We start from the raw sequence: 16,205 nt of genomic DNA, 5'->3' as shown, positions 1-16,205 counted from the left end.
TTGCATCAAGTGATTTCCAGTAAAGATTGGGTCTGTTTTAACAGATAAAATAGGAGTTATCAGTGAATAAGTAATTGACGATGAGCAGATGTTCGGGACGGGGACTCATTTAAATGTTACACAACCCTCTGTTCATTATGAGGTGGCAGTGTGTCAGTCTATTTTGACCCCCATCTGTAGAGGTGGCAGGTGTTCCTTCAGTCCCTCAAAGAGCAGGTTTTATATCCCTCCTCAAGTTAGTTGCTTGGTTTCCATGGAGATTCCCAACAGAAAGAGGCTTGTTTTGAGGGGCCTGGGCTGGGGAAGGGGAGGCTTTACTAGCTGGCTGCTCTCTGGTCTTCAGTTTGACTTGAAAAAAAGGGAAAATCAAGCCAACACAGAAAACAACCTAGCATTGTCTCCTGATTTTATGCAGGGTTTATAACAGTGATCTTCTCTGTGGATTAAGAAAGACTGGACTGTCCAAATCTCCCCAGCCATGCTCGGATCCTCTCAAATTCGTCATACTCTCTTTTTGAAATGAACCAATTTGAGGTACAGCATATCTAAAGATTTTATACACTGTACATTTAGAATTAGACGATCAGAAAAGTACCATTGCTTATAGGTCATTGACCTGAGACCCAACAGTAGATGTCTAGTTTACCTCAACAGAGTGCAGGAGCCATGATCAAAACATCAGCAAATGGGAAGTGTCCAACCAAGAGGTCTACTGTTCTACTTTATCTCTCCAGCCAGGCTTATGTTATCACTTTATCCATGCTAAGCCTCGGGTTAAAAAGACAAACTGTCTTAACCCCACAGCTTTCAGGCTGCTAAAAGGCTGCCAATTATATGTCTTATTCATAACTGTCAAACTCTCTTGCCAAACTTTGTCATATGGTGGCATTCAGGGCAATGACAGTGGTCTCGTCTGAAAAACAAGAGACTTGTAAATTCCCAAAAGGGTGGGTTTGGTTAACAAACTACATTCCACGTATTGCGCTTGAAACTGTCATGACAGATTCTGTGGTATACTGGTACAAAGGTATTCGCTTCGACTGGTGTTGTGTTTCAACTGTAATGTGGGTGTATTTAAATGTTTCAACAAGAGATGATTAACGTGGCGGTAAAGCTGCAAAACAGGCTTTATTCTTCTTCATCCTGAGGAGAGAACAGAGAAGTTGAGGGGGACTAAACTCAAAGAGCATATAAATCACTGGCTTTGTTTATCGGTTCATGTTCCACCATTACTGTTGTTCTATACCTCTGTGTTATAACACCTTTACCTCTGTGTTATAACACCTTTACCTCTGTGTCATAACACCTTTACATCTGAGTTATAGAACCTTTATCTCTGAGTTAAAGAACCTTTATTTAGGAGTTATAGCACTTTTACCTATGTGTTATAACACATTTATCTCTGTATTATAACAAATGTACCTCTGTGTTGTAACACCTTTATCACTGTTATAACACCTTTCCCTCTGTGTTATATCACATTTTCCTCTATGTTATAACACATTTATCTCTGTCGTCTAAAACCTTTTACTCTGTCTTATAACACATTTATCTCTGCGTCATAAAACATTAACCTCTGTGTTATAACACCTTTACCTCTGTGTTATAACACCTTTACCTCTGTGTTATAACACATTGACTTCTGTGTTATTACATCTTTACATCTGAGTTATAGAACCTTTATTTAGGAGTTATAGCACCTTTACCTCTGTGTTATAACACCTTTACCTAATCAAATCAAATCAAATGTATTTATATAGCCCTTCGTACATCAGCTGATATCTCAAAGTGATGTACAGAAACCCAGCCTAAAACCCCAAACAGCAAGCAATGCAGGTGTAGAAGCACAGTGGCTAGGAAAAACTCCCTAGAAAGGCCAAAACCTAGGAAGAAACCTAGAGAGGAACCAGGCTATGTGGGGTGGCCAGTCCTCTTCTGGCTGTGCCGGGTGGAGATTATAACAGAAAATGGCCAAGATGTTCAAATGTTCATAAATGACCAGCATGGTCCAATAATAATAAGGCAGAACAGTTGAAACTGGAGCAGCAGCACGGCCAGGTGGACTGGGGACAGCAAGGAGTCATCATGTCAGGTAGTCATGAGGCATGGTCCTAGGGCTCAGGTCCTCCGAGAGAGAGAAAGAAAGAGAGAAAGAGAGAATTAGAGAGAGCACACTTAAATTCACACAGGACACCGAATAGGACAGGAGAAGTACTCCAGATATAACAAACTGACCCTAGCCCCCCGACACATAAACTACTGCAGCATAAATACTGCAGCATAAATACTGGAGGCTGAGACAGGAGGGGTTAGGAGACACTGTGGCCCCATCCGAGGACACCCCCGGACAGGGCCAAACAGGAAGGATATAACCCCACCCACTTTGCCAAAGCACAGCCCCCACACCACTAGAGGGATATCTTCAACCACCAACCTACCATCCTGAGACAAGGCTGAGTATAGCCCACAAAGATCTCCGCCACGGCACAACCCAAGGGGGGCGCCAACCCAACCTCTGTTATAAAACATTTTCCTTTGTGTTATAACACATTTATATCTGTGTTATAACACCTTTACCTCTGTGTTAACACCTTGACCGCTGTATTATAACACATTCATCTCTGTTATAACACATTTTCTCTTTTTTTCTCTGTGTAATAACACCTTTAACTCTGTGTCATAACAAATTTATCTGTGTGTTATAACACCTTTTTCTCTGTTATATCACCTTTTCCTGTGTTAGAACACATTTACCTCTTTGTTATAACACCTTTTCCTATGAGTTATAACACATTTATCTCTGTGTTATATCACCTTTACCTCCATGTTATAACACTTTTAACTCTGTGTTATAACACATTTAGCTCTGTTGTAACACATTTTCATCTGTGTTATAACAGCTTTACCTCTGTTATTACACCTTGACCTCTGTGTTATAACACCTTTACCTCTGTGTCATAAAACATTAACCTCTGTGTTATAACACATGTATCTCTGTGTTATAACACCTTTACCTCTGTTATAAAATATTTTCATTTGTGTTATAACACATGTATCTCTGTGTTATAACACCTTTAACTCTGTGTCATAACAAAGTTAGCTCTGTGTTATAACACCTTTACCTCTACGTTATAACACATGTACCTCTATGTTATAACACATTTACCTCTTTGTTATAACACCTTTACCAATGTGTTATAACACATTTTCCTATGCGTTATAACACATTTATCTCTCTGTTATATCACCTTTACCTCCATGTTATAACACTTTTACCTTTGTGTTATAACACATTTATCTTACATGTATAATTTATTGTAACACATTTTCCTCTGTGTTATAACAGCTTTACCTCTGTGTTATTACACCTTGACCTCTGTGTTATGCCTGAATCTATAGTAATAGAACAGCAAACGTATGGAAGTAGAAAAGAGGAATGCTGATGAATAATGAAATTAACATTCATAGATTTAAAGATAGGAGAAGCCCAAGCGTATATGCCATGTGCTTACGCTTCATCTTTGTAGAGTATTTTGACTTATGACTTTTGACAGTATTGTGCGACAGTTATCCAGGTTTTCAAAGTTACAATCACTCCTAGCAGGGTTATGGGTGTGTGTGTGTGCTTGCGTGTGTGCATGTGTTTGCATAAGTGTGTGTCTGTGCTTACTTACCCCACACAACGGAGGAATTTAATTGGCTATTTTGCAGTCCAATAACGAGTATGCATTCGAATGTATTCAATCTGGGCGATGGTTCTCAGTGCTAATTTAAAGCAGACAATGATGATGCTAAAATGCCACATTTACAGTTATTGGTTGAGAATACATTGTCTGCATTGTGTGCTTTGTAATGCTAATGATGATTGGCTAGGGTGGACTTGGATTGGGTTGGGCGGGGGGTATATTTCCATACATACTACAGACTCCCATCACCGACCCCCACCCACCTACACACAGCCGCCCCCACCCCAGATTTACTTTTTCAGTTGAAATCAAAGTACAATCTAAATTCTTAAATTCTTGCAGACACTATATGAAAATGATAGCAGTACACAAGAGATCTTACTGAGGAAATGTTCATTGGAACTGTATCTGAGCCAAGCCTTTAAATAACATTAGGATAATAAGGCATTATAAAATGCCAGTGATGGTTCTTTCACGAGGATAATCTGACATCAAGTCTTGACATGTTATGTTCCATTCTCAACCATATCCATTGTGAAAGGATTTTGTTAGCCTCATCTATATAGGCTACTTTGTGATTCACTTGAGATAAATTTCCTGGCTCAAGGCTTTTGGGGGTTGGGGGGCTTGAGCAAGTTGTTGGGGTCATATTAGCTTCTGAAATACAAAGTAAATCTATTGTCACTGACTACAAAGCCTTTGGATTCATTCTAAAGAACATGTGATAAACAGAATATCAATGACATGTATAAAACAAAAAGAAAGTGTTAAATGTAAAATATTTATAATTATAAATCTTATTGTCAAAACTGATATATCTAACAGTCATTTCAAAATAGTTTCTGAGAAATCACTTACCATCCTACTTTTGAAATACGCAGACATTAATACAAATATGTTAATTATATTTAGATTTCTGCGCCATGAATGATAATAATATGTATTGGATTAATGGATTATCCATTTTAATTTGATAATTTACATATTTCATTATTATTTCCAAAATTCATACCATTTAAAGCTGTGGACTATCTCTAACGTGTGCAGTTGGCATCTCACGTTTGGATGAAGCAGTGAAACAGAGCACCCTCGAAGGAGCGCTTTGGGAGAATCACCCCTGACACAACCCAAGCCACTGGTCCTTGAACCTGACCTTATGGGCCAGAGGCGAGCTTGTCACCCTGCTTCCCCGCTGATGTATTGTCAACGAATAGTTTTCAATGGCCGGATAGATCGACTGGTCCATCAAATACACTTTTCTTGCTGCCCAGCTTTCCCCCCGTGGTGCTGCTGGTTTTGACACTGAGACAAAACCGAGAGAGAACTATGAATGATAAAGAACCAAGGAGGGCAAAAGGAGGCGGTTAGTCTTTGTAGTCGGGAGGAATGCGGAAATGTTCCTGCTCTGTGTCAAACTTCTCTGAAGGGGGTCAAGGCACATTCAGCCAGCGTGGGAAAGCGAAGAAGAGACGGAGCTCACAGACAAAATTTGAAAAAAAGAGCGTTAAAACAGGAAAAAAAAATGAGAAGAGCATGGCTTGGAGAATATATCAAGCTTTTGTCCTATGACCTCCCCAAAAAAGTTGCAGTAGGAACTGTGTTTTTCTGTAAGGAATACGCCCCCCCCTCACACACACACACACACACACACACACACACACAACCCCGGTATTATAGTTACTGCTTTGCTTGAGCTGCAGTTGAAGAGGTGGTAGTTAACTGCTGAGGGATGGGGGTTAGAGAAGCGTGCACCATCCGACTACCTGTGTGGGATATATGATGTGCTGTGTGTTAGTTTGAACATTTATCCAAAGGAGGGATGTTTCATCATTTCATGGACACGGCCAATGTTGCGACTTTCACTGATAACATGAAACGAGGTAGGCTGAAATGTTGATATTTTACTTTTTGTGTTAGAAACATGTATTTTGCATGCATGTCCTTATTGTGTTATTTTACCAATTCAATTGCTGTACTTCATTTTTCATTAATATAGACTACAAAAAAAATAATAACACATTCAATTAAAATAAAAAATCTGCTGTGCAAAAAACTGCGATAAAATTGCATTATTACACCATAACTATTAATGACATGGAAAGGGATAGATATGTGTTTAAATGGACTATAGGAAGTTTAGACAATACAACTCGGTAAACAACCACGTGCTCGCAACAGTTTGTCGCCTATAATAAACCATAATTATGAGGCTGGTCACATTTGAAAAACGATATCGTAGCCTGGATATTTTTGTGCATATGATATAGTAATTCTGCTTTATATTTTACATTATGTTCTTTCAAGTTATTTTGCTTTTGTTTCTAACTCAATCGTCTACTAATCCCTCATTATACGCATGAACATAAGTATTACGTTATTGTTGTATTATGGACTGATTTATGCACTTAGAGAACGCATGTAAAAGCGATCAGATGTAAATGTTCTTGTTTTAGAGATGCCAGATGTTGTGTGAGGTTGCTAGAAGGACATGAGGTTCATGCGCGTAATGAAGTGGGAGTGGATCAAGTCGAACGCATTGGGGGTTCTAGTGTTCATAGTCGGAATGATGACACAATGTTGTAGCCTACCTGAACCTCCGTTTGACCAAACATTAGGCAGACATATAAGATGTTTACCTCTGCAACCTCTGTCTTCCTCTAATTTAGGCATTGCAAGTGCCAACAACTCTGTTATGTGAGGATGGCTTTGTAAAAACCCTGGCTCTTCACATTCGTCGGGATTCCCCGCAATATTCTCAACAAGAAAACAAATCCGCAAAAATGGACAATGAAAGTGTAGCACAAAGATACGAGCCCGTCGCCGAGATTGGCGAAGGTGCTTACGGAAAGGTGTACAAGGCACGAGATTTGAAGAACGCGGGACGCTTTGTAGCCCTAAAAAGAGTTCGGGTACAGACGGAGGAGGAAGGGATGCCCCTCTCGACCATCCGTGAGGTGGCGGTACTGAGGCAACTGGAGGCATTCGAACACCCCAACGTGGTCAGGTAAGCAGAGATGGAACTGGGAGAGGGGGGTGCATCTAACAAGGGCCTCTCCTCTACCAGGAGTTCCATTATCTCTTCATGCTCTTATAACTCCTGGTATTTCCCTCTTTAAATGGCTGCATAATGTCTATATACACTGAGTGTACAAAACATGCCTAATATTGAGTTGCAGCCCCCACCCTTTTGCCTTCAAAATAGCCCAAATTCTTCAGGGCATGGACTCTACAAGGCGTCAAAAGCGTTCCACAGAGATGCTGGCCCATGCTGACTTCAATGCTTCCCACAGTTGTGTCAAGTTGGCTGGATGTCCTTTGGGTGGTGGACCATTCTTGATACACACAGGAAACTGTTGAGCTTGAAAAACCTGCAGCGTTGCAGTTCTTGACACAAACTGGTGCACCTGACACCTACTGTACCACCATACCACGTTCAAAGGCACTTCAGTCTTTTGTCTTGCCTATTCACCCTCTGAATGGCACACACACACAATCCATGTCTCAAGGCTTAAAAACCTTTCTTTAACATGTCTCCTCCCCTTCATCTGGACTGATTGAAGTGGATTGAAGTGACATCAATAAGGGATCACAGCTTGGACTCACCTGGTCTGTCTATGTCATATTGTTTTGTACACTCAGTGTATATAATTTTCATATGTCAGATATACATCAATATAATGTCAGATATACAGTATCTGCCTCCTTGGGATGTATTGCAGAGTCTTATGGAGTTGTCTTATTGATATTCGGGAAAAGTTGTGGTTTTGTAACTATAAACACTTTTTGATACTGGTGTTACTATAGGGCCTCACAGTGGAGGTGTCATAATACATAGCAGTCAAACAGGGAAATGGTTCCAGGTGTTTTTCCACCATTTATTTTTCATATAGGGCATTTTAGAAACTCTGAAAACACGGGCTGTGTTTCATGTAGGCTTACCCTGGTGTGATGGTTTGATAACCATGTCAATATCTATTGGACAAGCTGATAATCAATATATTCAGCTCTATTTATGCTCAGTTTCGAAAAATGCTAATTAGCATCAAAGTAGACATCATGCAAGACTACAAATCCCTGCAAGCTCCTGCACGTCATCTCCAGCTGAAACCTTTGCTAGCAGGTGTTGTGTCAATTTAAAAGTTGCACAAGACAGTTCACAGAATTGTCAATTGAGAAAAATGTTGATAATATATTTATTAATAAATGTACATACCATTAGATAGTTAATCCAGAGATTCTTACCTTCGCCTCGATTCGGCAGTCTTGCCCAGATCATCATATCAGGTAATTAGCATTTCATTTTTGAGGGGTAAATACAGGCGAATACATTGATAAAAGTCAGCTTGTCCTAGAGAGATTTACATGGTTATCTAAACGTCACGTCAGGGTAAACCTACAGGAAACACAGCCCTTATTTTAAGTGTTTCTAAAATCCCCTATTGGGAAAATGAATGGTGGAAAAACATTTGGAACCATTTCCCTTTTTGACCTCTAGGATTTATGGGTATTATGGATCAAACTGTAGTAATACAACTTGATGGATTTTTTGTGTGCAGTACCTGTGACAAACATTCTTGGGTGATATCTGTTCACTAGATTAGTCATGGGTAAAGTCATTCCCATTGCTGGTTATAGTGACATTTCCCAGAAAAGTCAATGAACTGCGGTTAGGAATGAATAAGAAGAAAGAAGAGATACTGTATTCAGCTGATTTTTCCCCATTCCAGTATCCTACAAGAGTTGGGGATATAAACAGTGTTGTTTTTAGTCATCCAGGCCACAAGACAACATAAAAAGGTTGTTATGCTTGCAGCTGTAGACTCCCATGGGTCAGTTTGGATGTCAGTCCGGTCCACGTCATTCGGACCACGTCATTTACCGGCCTTGCTCAAGGTCTAACCTTGCCATTAAGCTTTTGAGTGCTTTTGGATTAAAAGCTTAATGGAAACGTTTTAATAATACAAATGTTATTCTCTGCCCTGCTGGTCCCACCACAGCCTCAAAGTGCATCATTATTCTCTTAAACTGAATAAATGAATAGATTCTCAATTGAGATTTCACGTATCGAAGGTTCCCCAGATTGAGTTTCATGAAATGACAACACAAAATGTGCCCTGACTCCCTATACTTTATGGTATGCATCTAATCTGTCTATTCTGTAAAGTTGTGGTTCCCTACACTTTTAGAATAAAATAATTCCAAAGGGCTTCTTTGGCTGTCCCCATAGGAGAATCCATTTTGGTTCCAGGAAGAACCCTTTTTCGATTGAGGTAGAACCCATTTGGGTTCCATGTGGAAAGGGTTTTTACATGTAACCCAAAAGGGTAATACCTGGAACCAAAAATGGCTCTTCAAAGGGTTATCCTATGGGAACAGCTGAAGAACTCTTTTAGGGACTAGATAGCACTTTTTCTCTAAGAGTGTATACATAAGCCCAAGTTTGAATCCACACCAATGGGGGTCTGGTCTGGTCTATATTTATAAAGCTAAACAGCATGGGAGCGAGCCGACACTGAGCAGGATGCATTCTGGACCTACTGTGTAACTACAGGCCTGCCAGCCCCTGGATGTTTTAGAATGACACCCATTAGTCATCCCATATGTTCAGTGTCTGGCGAGAGGCTGCATTGTAGCAGAACAATCACGGTTTTGAGGAGCGTTTAACCTTGCGTTTCCAACCGGGAGGCTCGCTCGTTCTGTGAGATCATGGGTGTATGGTTATAATACTTTGAAAGAATAACTCCTTACAAACCTTTGATAACAGTACAAGGGGGGCGTGGCAAGGTGCATCAAAAGAAAATGACAACTTTCCTTAAGAGTTGGTGGGGCGGTTTTCCCATGCTTTACTTCAAAACAATTCACAGAGATTACACAGACATGAACTGCAATTTTACTGTTATTACTGCAGTGCTGTTGACTTTCGAAATATTTGAGGAAATTGAAATATGGATTTCACTGTAAATATTAAATATTTTAAATTAAATATAACAATTACTGCATGAACCAACAGCGTCTGGTGGTTAGTCATGGGCAGTCCCTGCTTCAGTTGCCATGGCGCATCACGCGTTGCCGTGGTGCTCCTGGAGGAATGTTTGTTGTGGTCCTCGGCTCTTTGAGGAAGACACTGGCCGTCTTCTCTAGGTTTTTCACCAAAGTTAGCCCCTGACACAACTGCAAGAATAATCTGGATGTTGGGGCTCGTTTTGTTTCCCTGTAAAAATACAACCACAAGTTGATGTATTGTGTTGGATGCTCAGGAGTTGCCAAGGGTTTCCCTCGTAAAAGTCATATAATGTAGCTACAACATTATTATTGGCCTTGTCAGGATATAGGCTGAAGGATAGGTTTAGTTTTGTGTTCAGAAATCAAAACATGCCTGAAGGAGTTAGGTCGTAACTACGTTCGCTTGATGAATCACATTTTCTTAGACCTGAAGAGTTGCATTTGCTCCCAGATGTATTGGCTAAGACTTTAGCTCAGTGGGCCAAGGGGTCTTGTGGCATGCAGGAGACCTGGATTCGAACCCTGGTAGGTTGCAGTTGCATGTTTTTCAGAACGAGAATTCCAATTCAATTTCTTTGACAAGGAGTTCAACTCTCAAGTAATCTTGTTGTGGTTACTGGACTGTACCATTCCACACATACTCTAAAAGCAGTGTAATTTCACTGGACTAATGGCAAGGAGATCATGTTGCCAAAATGTTGATCATTCAGGAGTAAGGAGTCATTTCAGATTGGTTCCTTTCGTTTAGCCAACAACGCCCCAGTAGGTTAAAGCATTTTTCGCATTCTTTCAAACTGTTAGTAAAACTAGCCTGGACAGTTACCTGACACTATAAAGGAATTTCTTCCCTAACTGAATCTTGATGGTTTAAATAGATTAGATCTCTCTCATGTTTGGAATGATACTAGAGATCCTATCAAGTGTGCTTTCTCCATATTTCAGAAGGCAGTTTGTACTGGAAAAATATGGTTTGTCATAGATGGTGAAAAAAACGTCCCTTTTTCAGGACCCTGTCTTTCAAAGATAATTAATAAAAATCCAAATAACTTCACAGATCTTCATTGTAAAGGGTTTAAACACTGTTTCCCATGCACAAACAATTAATGAACATGCACCCGTGGAACGGTCGTTAAGACACTAACAGCTTACAGACGGTAGGCAATTAAGGTCACAGTTTATGACAACTTAGGACACTAATGAGGCCTTTCTACTGACTCTGAAAAACACCAAAAGAAAGATGCCCAGGGTCCCTGCTCATCTGTGTGAACGTACCTTAGGCATGCAGTAGGGAGGCATGAGGACTGCAGATGTGGCCAGGGCAATAAATTGCAATGTCCGTACTGTGAGGTGCCTAAGACAGCACTACAGGGAGACAGATACAGGGAGACAGCTGATCGTCCTCGCAGTGGCAGACCACTTGTAACAACACCTGCACAGGATCGGTACATCCGAACATCACATCTGCAGGACAGGTACAGAATGGCAACAACAACTGCCCGAGTTACACGAGGAACGCACAACCCCTCTATCAGTGCTCAGACTGTTCGCAATAGGCTGAGAGAGGCTGGACTGAGGGCTTGTAGCCTGTTGTAAGGCAGGTCCTCACCAGACATCACCGGCAACAAAGTCGCCTATCGGCACAAGCCCACCGTCGCTGGACCAGACAGGGCTGGCAAAAAGTGCTCTTCACTGACGAGTCGCAGTTTTGTCTCACCAGGGGTGATGGGCAGATTCGTGTTCATCGTCAAAGGAATGAGTGTTACACCGAGGCCTGTACTCTGGAGCGTGATCGATTTGGAGGTGGAGGATCCGTCATGGTCTGGGGCGGTGTGTCACAGCATCATCGGATTGAGCTTGTTGTCATTGCAGGCAATCTCAATGCTGTGTGTTACAGGGAAGACATCCTCCTCCCTCATCAAATCAAATCAAATTTTATTTGTTACATACACATGGTTAGCAGATGTTAATGTGAGTGTAGCAAAATTCTTGTGCTTCTAGTTCCGACAATGCAGTATTAACCAATGAGTAATCTAACCTAACAATTCCACAATAACTACCTTATACACACAAGTGTAAAGGGATGAAGAATATGTACATAAAAATATATGAATGAGGGATGGTACAGAACGGCATAGGCAAGATGCAGTAGATGGTATAGAGTACAGTTTATACATATGAGATGAGTAATGTAGGGTACGTAAACATAAAAGTGGCATAGTTTAAAGTGGCTAGTGATACATGTATTACATAAAGATGGCAAGATGCAGTAGATGGTATAGAGTACAGTATATACATATGAGATGTAATGTAGGGTATGTAAACATGATATTAAGTGGCATTGTTTAAAGTGGCTAGTGATACATTTTTACATCAATTTTTCCATTATTAAAGTGGCTGGAGTTGAGTCAGTATGTTGGCAGCAGCCACTCGATGTTAACAGTCTGATGGCCTTGAGATAGAAGCTGTTTTTCAGTCTCTCGGTCCCAGCTTTGATGCACCTGTACTGACCTCGCCTTCTGGATGGTAGCGATGTGAAGAGGCAGTGGCTCGGGTGGTTATTGTCCTTGATGATCTTTATGGCCTTACTGTGACATCGGGTGGTGTAGGTGTCCTGGAGGGCAGGTAGTTTGCCCCCGGTGATGCGTTGTGCAGACCTCACTACCCTCTGGAGAGCCTTACGGTTGTGGGCGGAGCAGTTGCGGTACCAGGCGGATTCTCTCGATTGTGCATCTGAAGGCGCTGCTGCGCACCACGCTGTCTGTGTGGGTGGACCAATTCAGTGTGTCCTTGATGTGTACGCCGAGGAACTTAAAAGGTACTACCCTCTCCACTAGAACGCACCCTTGTGGGGCCCCAGTGTTGAGGATCAGCGGGGTGGAGATGTTGTTACCTACCCTCACCACTTGGGGGGCGGCCCGTCAGGAAGTCCAGTACCCAGAGAGACCCATGGTCTCGAGCTTGATGATGAGTTTGGAGGGTACTATGGTGTTAAATGCTGAGCTGTAGTCGATGAACAGCATTCTCACATAGGTATTCCTTTTGTCCAGATGGGTTAGGGCAGTGTGCAATGTGGTTGTAATTGCGTCGGCTGTGGACCTATTGGGGCGGTAAGCAAATTGGAGTGGGTATAGGGTGTCAGGTAGGGTGGAGGTCATATGGTCCTTGACTAGTATCTCAAAGCACTTCATGATGACGGAAGTGAGTGCTACGTGGCTCTAGTCAATTAGCTCAGTTACCTTAGCTTTCTTGGGAACAGGAACAATGGTGGCCCTCTTGAACATTGTTATTCCTCTAAAAGTAAAGACAGATGATTTATGGCACTTATAACCTCTACTGACTTATTTTTTATTTTATTTAACCTTTATTTAACTAGGCAAGTCAGTTGAGAACAAATTCTTATTTACATTGACGGCTTACACTGGCCAAACCCTAATCCGGACGACGCTGGGCCAATTGTGCGCCGCCCTATGGGTTGTGATACAGCCTGGGAACGAACCAGTGTCTGTTGTGATGCCTCTTGCACTGTGATGCAGTGCCTTAGACCGCCGCGCCACTCGGGAGCCTTAATGAATTACAAACAAACGTTTTATAAACCCTTTTTTAAACATTTTATAGATTAGAATTTTATATAAGTGTTATCATAATATCAGACTCACATAACAATGCTAAGCAGCAGTATTTACTCTCCTCCTCTGCCTCTCTCTCTACAGACTGTTCGATGTGTGTACTGTGTCTCGGACCGACCGCGAGACCAAGCTGACCCTGGTCTTTGAGCATGTTGACCAGGACCTGACCACATACCTAGAGAAAGCCCCTGATCCTGGGGTGCCACCTGAAACTATCAAGGTGAGTCTGACATTACTGCTGGGATTGATACAGATCTCGGATCAGATTACCCTTACTTAATACCCTTCCCTAATGGAGGAAAGATTTTAGTGTCTAGGGGCAAATTCTCAGTTGAATTGTAAATTGTACTCATTAGGTCTATGAATAGAGTGCATTTGGAAAGTAATTCAGACCCATTGACTTGTTCCACATTTTGTTACATTACGGCCTTATTCTGAAATGGATTAAAATGTTTTTTTTTTCCCTCATCAATTTACACACAATACCCCATAATGACAAAGCAAAAACAGTTTTTTGCAAATTTATAATAAAAAAACACTGAAAATATCACATTTACAAGTATTCAGACCCTTTACTCAGTACTTTGTTGAAGCCCCTTTGGCAGTAATTTGGCACTCTACTTGGGTATGACGCTACAGTATTTGGGGATTTTCTCCCATTACTCTCTACAGACCCTCTCAAGCTCTGTCAGGTTGGATGGGGAGTGTCGGTGCACAGCTATTTTCAAGTCTCTCCAGAGATATTTGATCTGGTTCAAGTCCGGGCTCTGGCTGGGCCACTCAAGGGCATTCAGAGACTTGTCCCGAAGCCACTCCTGCATTGTCGTGGCTGTGTGCTTCGGGTCATTGTCCTGTTTGAAGGTGAACCTTCACCCCAGTCTGAGGTCCTGAGCGCTCTGGAGCAGGCTTTCATCAAGGATCTCTCTCTCTGCTCCGTTCATCTTTCCCTCAATCCAAACTAGTCTCCCTGTCGCTGAAAAACATCCCCACAGCATTATGCTGCCACCACCATGCATTACCGTATGGGTGGTGACAGGTTCCTCCAGATGTGACACTTGGCATTCAGGCCAAAGAGTTCAATCTTGGTTTCAACAGACCAGAGAATTATTTTTCTCACGGTCTTTTGGCAAACTCCAAGCGGGCTGTCATGTGCCTTTTACTGAGGAGTAGCCTCCGTCTGGCCACTCTACCATAAAGGCCTGATTGGTGGAGTGCTGCAGAGATGGTTGTTCTTCTGGAAGGTTCTCCCATCTCCACAGAAGAACTCTGCAGCTCTGTCAGAGTGACCATTGGGTTCTTGGTCACCTCCCTGACCAAGGCCTTTTTCCCCCGATTGCTCAATTTGGCCGGGCGGCCAGCTCTAGGAAGAGTCTTGGTGGTTCCAAACTTCTTCCATTTAAGAATGATGGAGGCCACTGTGTCCTTGGGGACCTTCAATGTTGCAGAATGTTTTTGCCACCCTTCCCCAGATCTGTGCCTCAACACAGTCCTGTCTCGGAGCTCTACGGACAATTCCTTCAACCTCATGACTTGGTGTTTGTTCTGACATGCACTGTCAACTGTGGGACCTTATATAGACAGGTGTGTGCCTTTCCAAATCATGTCAAAATCAATTGAATTGACCACAGGTGGACTCAATCAAGTTGTAGAAACATCTCAAGGATGATCAATGGAAACAGGATGCACCTGAGCTCAATTTACAGTCTCATAGGAAAGGGTCTGAATACTATAATTAAGGTATTTCTGTTTTAAACTTTTTATATATTTGCAAACATTTCTAAAAATCTGGTTTTGCTTTGTTATTATAGGGTATTGTATGTAGATTGATGAGGAAAATATATTTTTAATCAATTTTACAATAAGGCTGTAGCGTAACAAAATGTGGAAAAAGTCATGGGGTCTGAATACTTTCCGAAGGCACTGTATGTGGACCTTGTTTTTTGCTGAATATCCAGGGAATGTTTCTTCCCTGGCCCAGACAGGAACAGAGAGGATGGAACTCCCAAACATCAGAAAGCATTCAGGCTTGTTGAAGGGCAGCACACGTGTCCGGTGTTAATTTTGGCTCTCTTTTTTTAGATTTAGTCTTAGCCATTTTAATTAAAATATCATTAAGTCTTAGTCACATTTTTGTTATTTGAATATGATTTAGTCTAGTTATTGTCAAAATTATGAAAACACAGAGCCATTTTAGTCAACTAAATTCCCGTTAATTTTAGTCACATCAATGATCAATCAATCAATCAACCAATCAATCAACCAACCAATCAATCAATCAATCAATCAAATGTATTTACAGTGCCTTGCGAAAGTATTCGGCCCCCTTGAACTTTGCGACCTTTTGCCACATTTCAGGCTTCAAACATAAAGATATAAAACTGTATTTTTTTGTGAAGAATCAACAACAAGTGGGACACAATCATGAAGTGGAACGACATTTATTGGATATTTCAAACTTTTTTAACAAATCAAAAACTGAAAAATTGGGCGTGCAAAATTATTCAGCCCCTTTACTTTCAGTGCAGCAAACTCTCTCCAGAAGTTCAGTGAGGATCTCTGAATGATCCAATGTTGACCTAAATGACCAATGATGATAAATACAATCCACCTGTGTGTAATCAAGTCTCCGTATAAATGCACCTGCACTGTGATAGTCTCAAAGGTCCGTTAAAAGCGCAGAGAGCATCATGAAGAACAAGGAACACATCAGGCAGGTCCGAGATACTGTTGTGAAGCCGGATTTGGATACAAAAAGATTTCCCAAGCTTTAAACATCCCAAGGAGCACTGTGCAAGCGATAATATTGAAATGGAAGGCGTATCAGACCACTGCAAATCTACCAAGACCTGGCCGTCCCTCTAAACTTTCAGCTCATACAAGGAGAAGACTG

The 16,205-nt window shown here is 41.5% G+C and overlaps 1 protein-coding gene across 1 annotated transcript in view; it reads left to right on the top strand.

The window, feature by feature from the left end:
- The first annotated feature begins 5,400 nt into the window (after positions 1–5,400).
- Positions 5,401–16,205, top strand: part of LOC112229496 (cyclin-dependent kinase 6) — an 86,225-nt gene continuing 75,420 nt past the window's right edge. The window contains exons 1-3 of the mRNA XM_024395359.2: positions 5,401–5,566; positions 6,353–6,690; positions 13,400–13,535. Of these exons, the coding sequence (XP_024251127.2) occupies positions 6,467–6,690; positions 13,400–13,535 (360 nt within the window). The 5' untranslated portion in view covers positions 5,401–5,566; positions 6,353–6,466. The remainder of the gene's footprint in view (positions 5,567–6,352; positions 6,691–13,399; positions 13,536–16,205) is intronic.

Source organism: Oncorhynchus tshawytscha, linkage group LG31, assembly GCF_018296145.1.
Source record: "Oncorhynchus tshawytscha isolate Ot180627B linkage group LG31, Otsh_v2.0, whole genome shotgun sequence".
Classification (NCBI taxonomy): Eukaryota; Metazoa; Chordata; class Actinopteri; order Salmoniformes; family Salmonidae; genus Oncorhynchus; species Oncorhynchus tshawytscha.
Note: the sequence above shows the minus strand (reverse complement) of the source record. Positions and strands in the feature narration are given on the sequence as shown.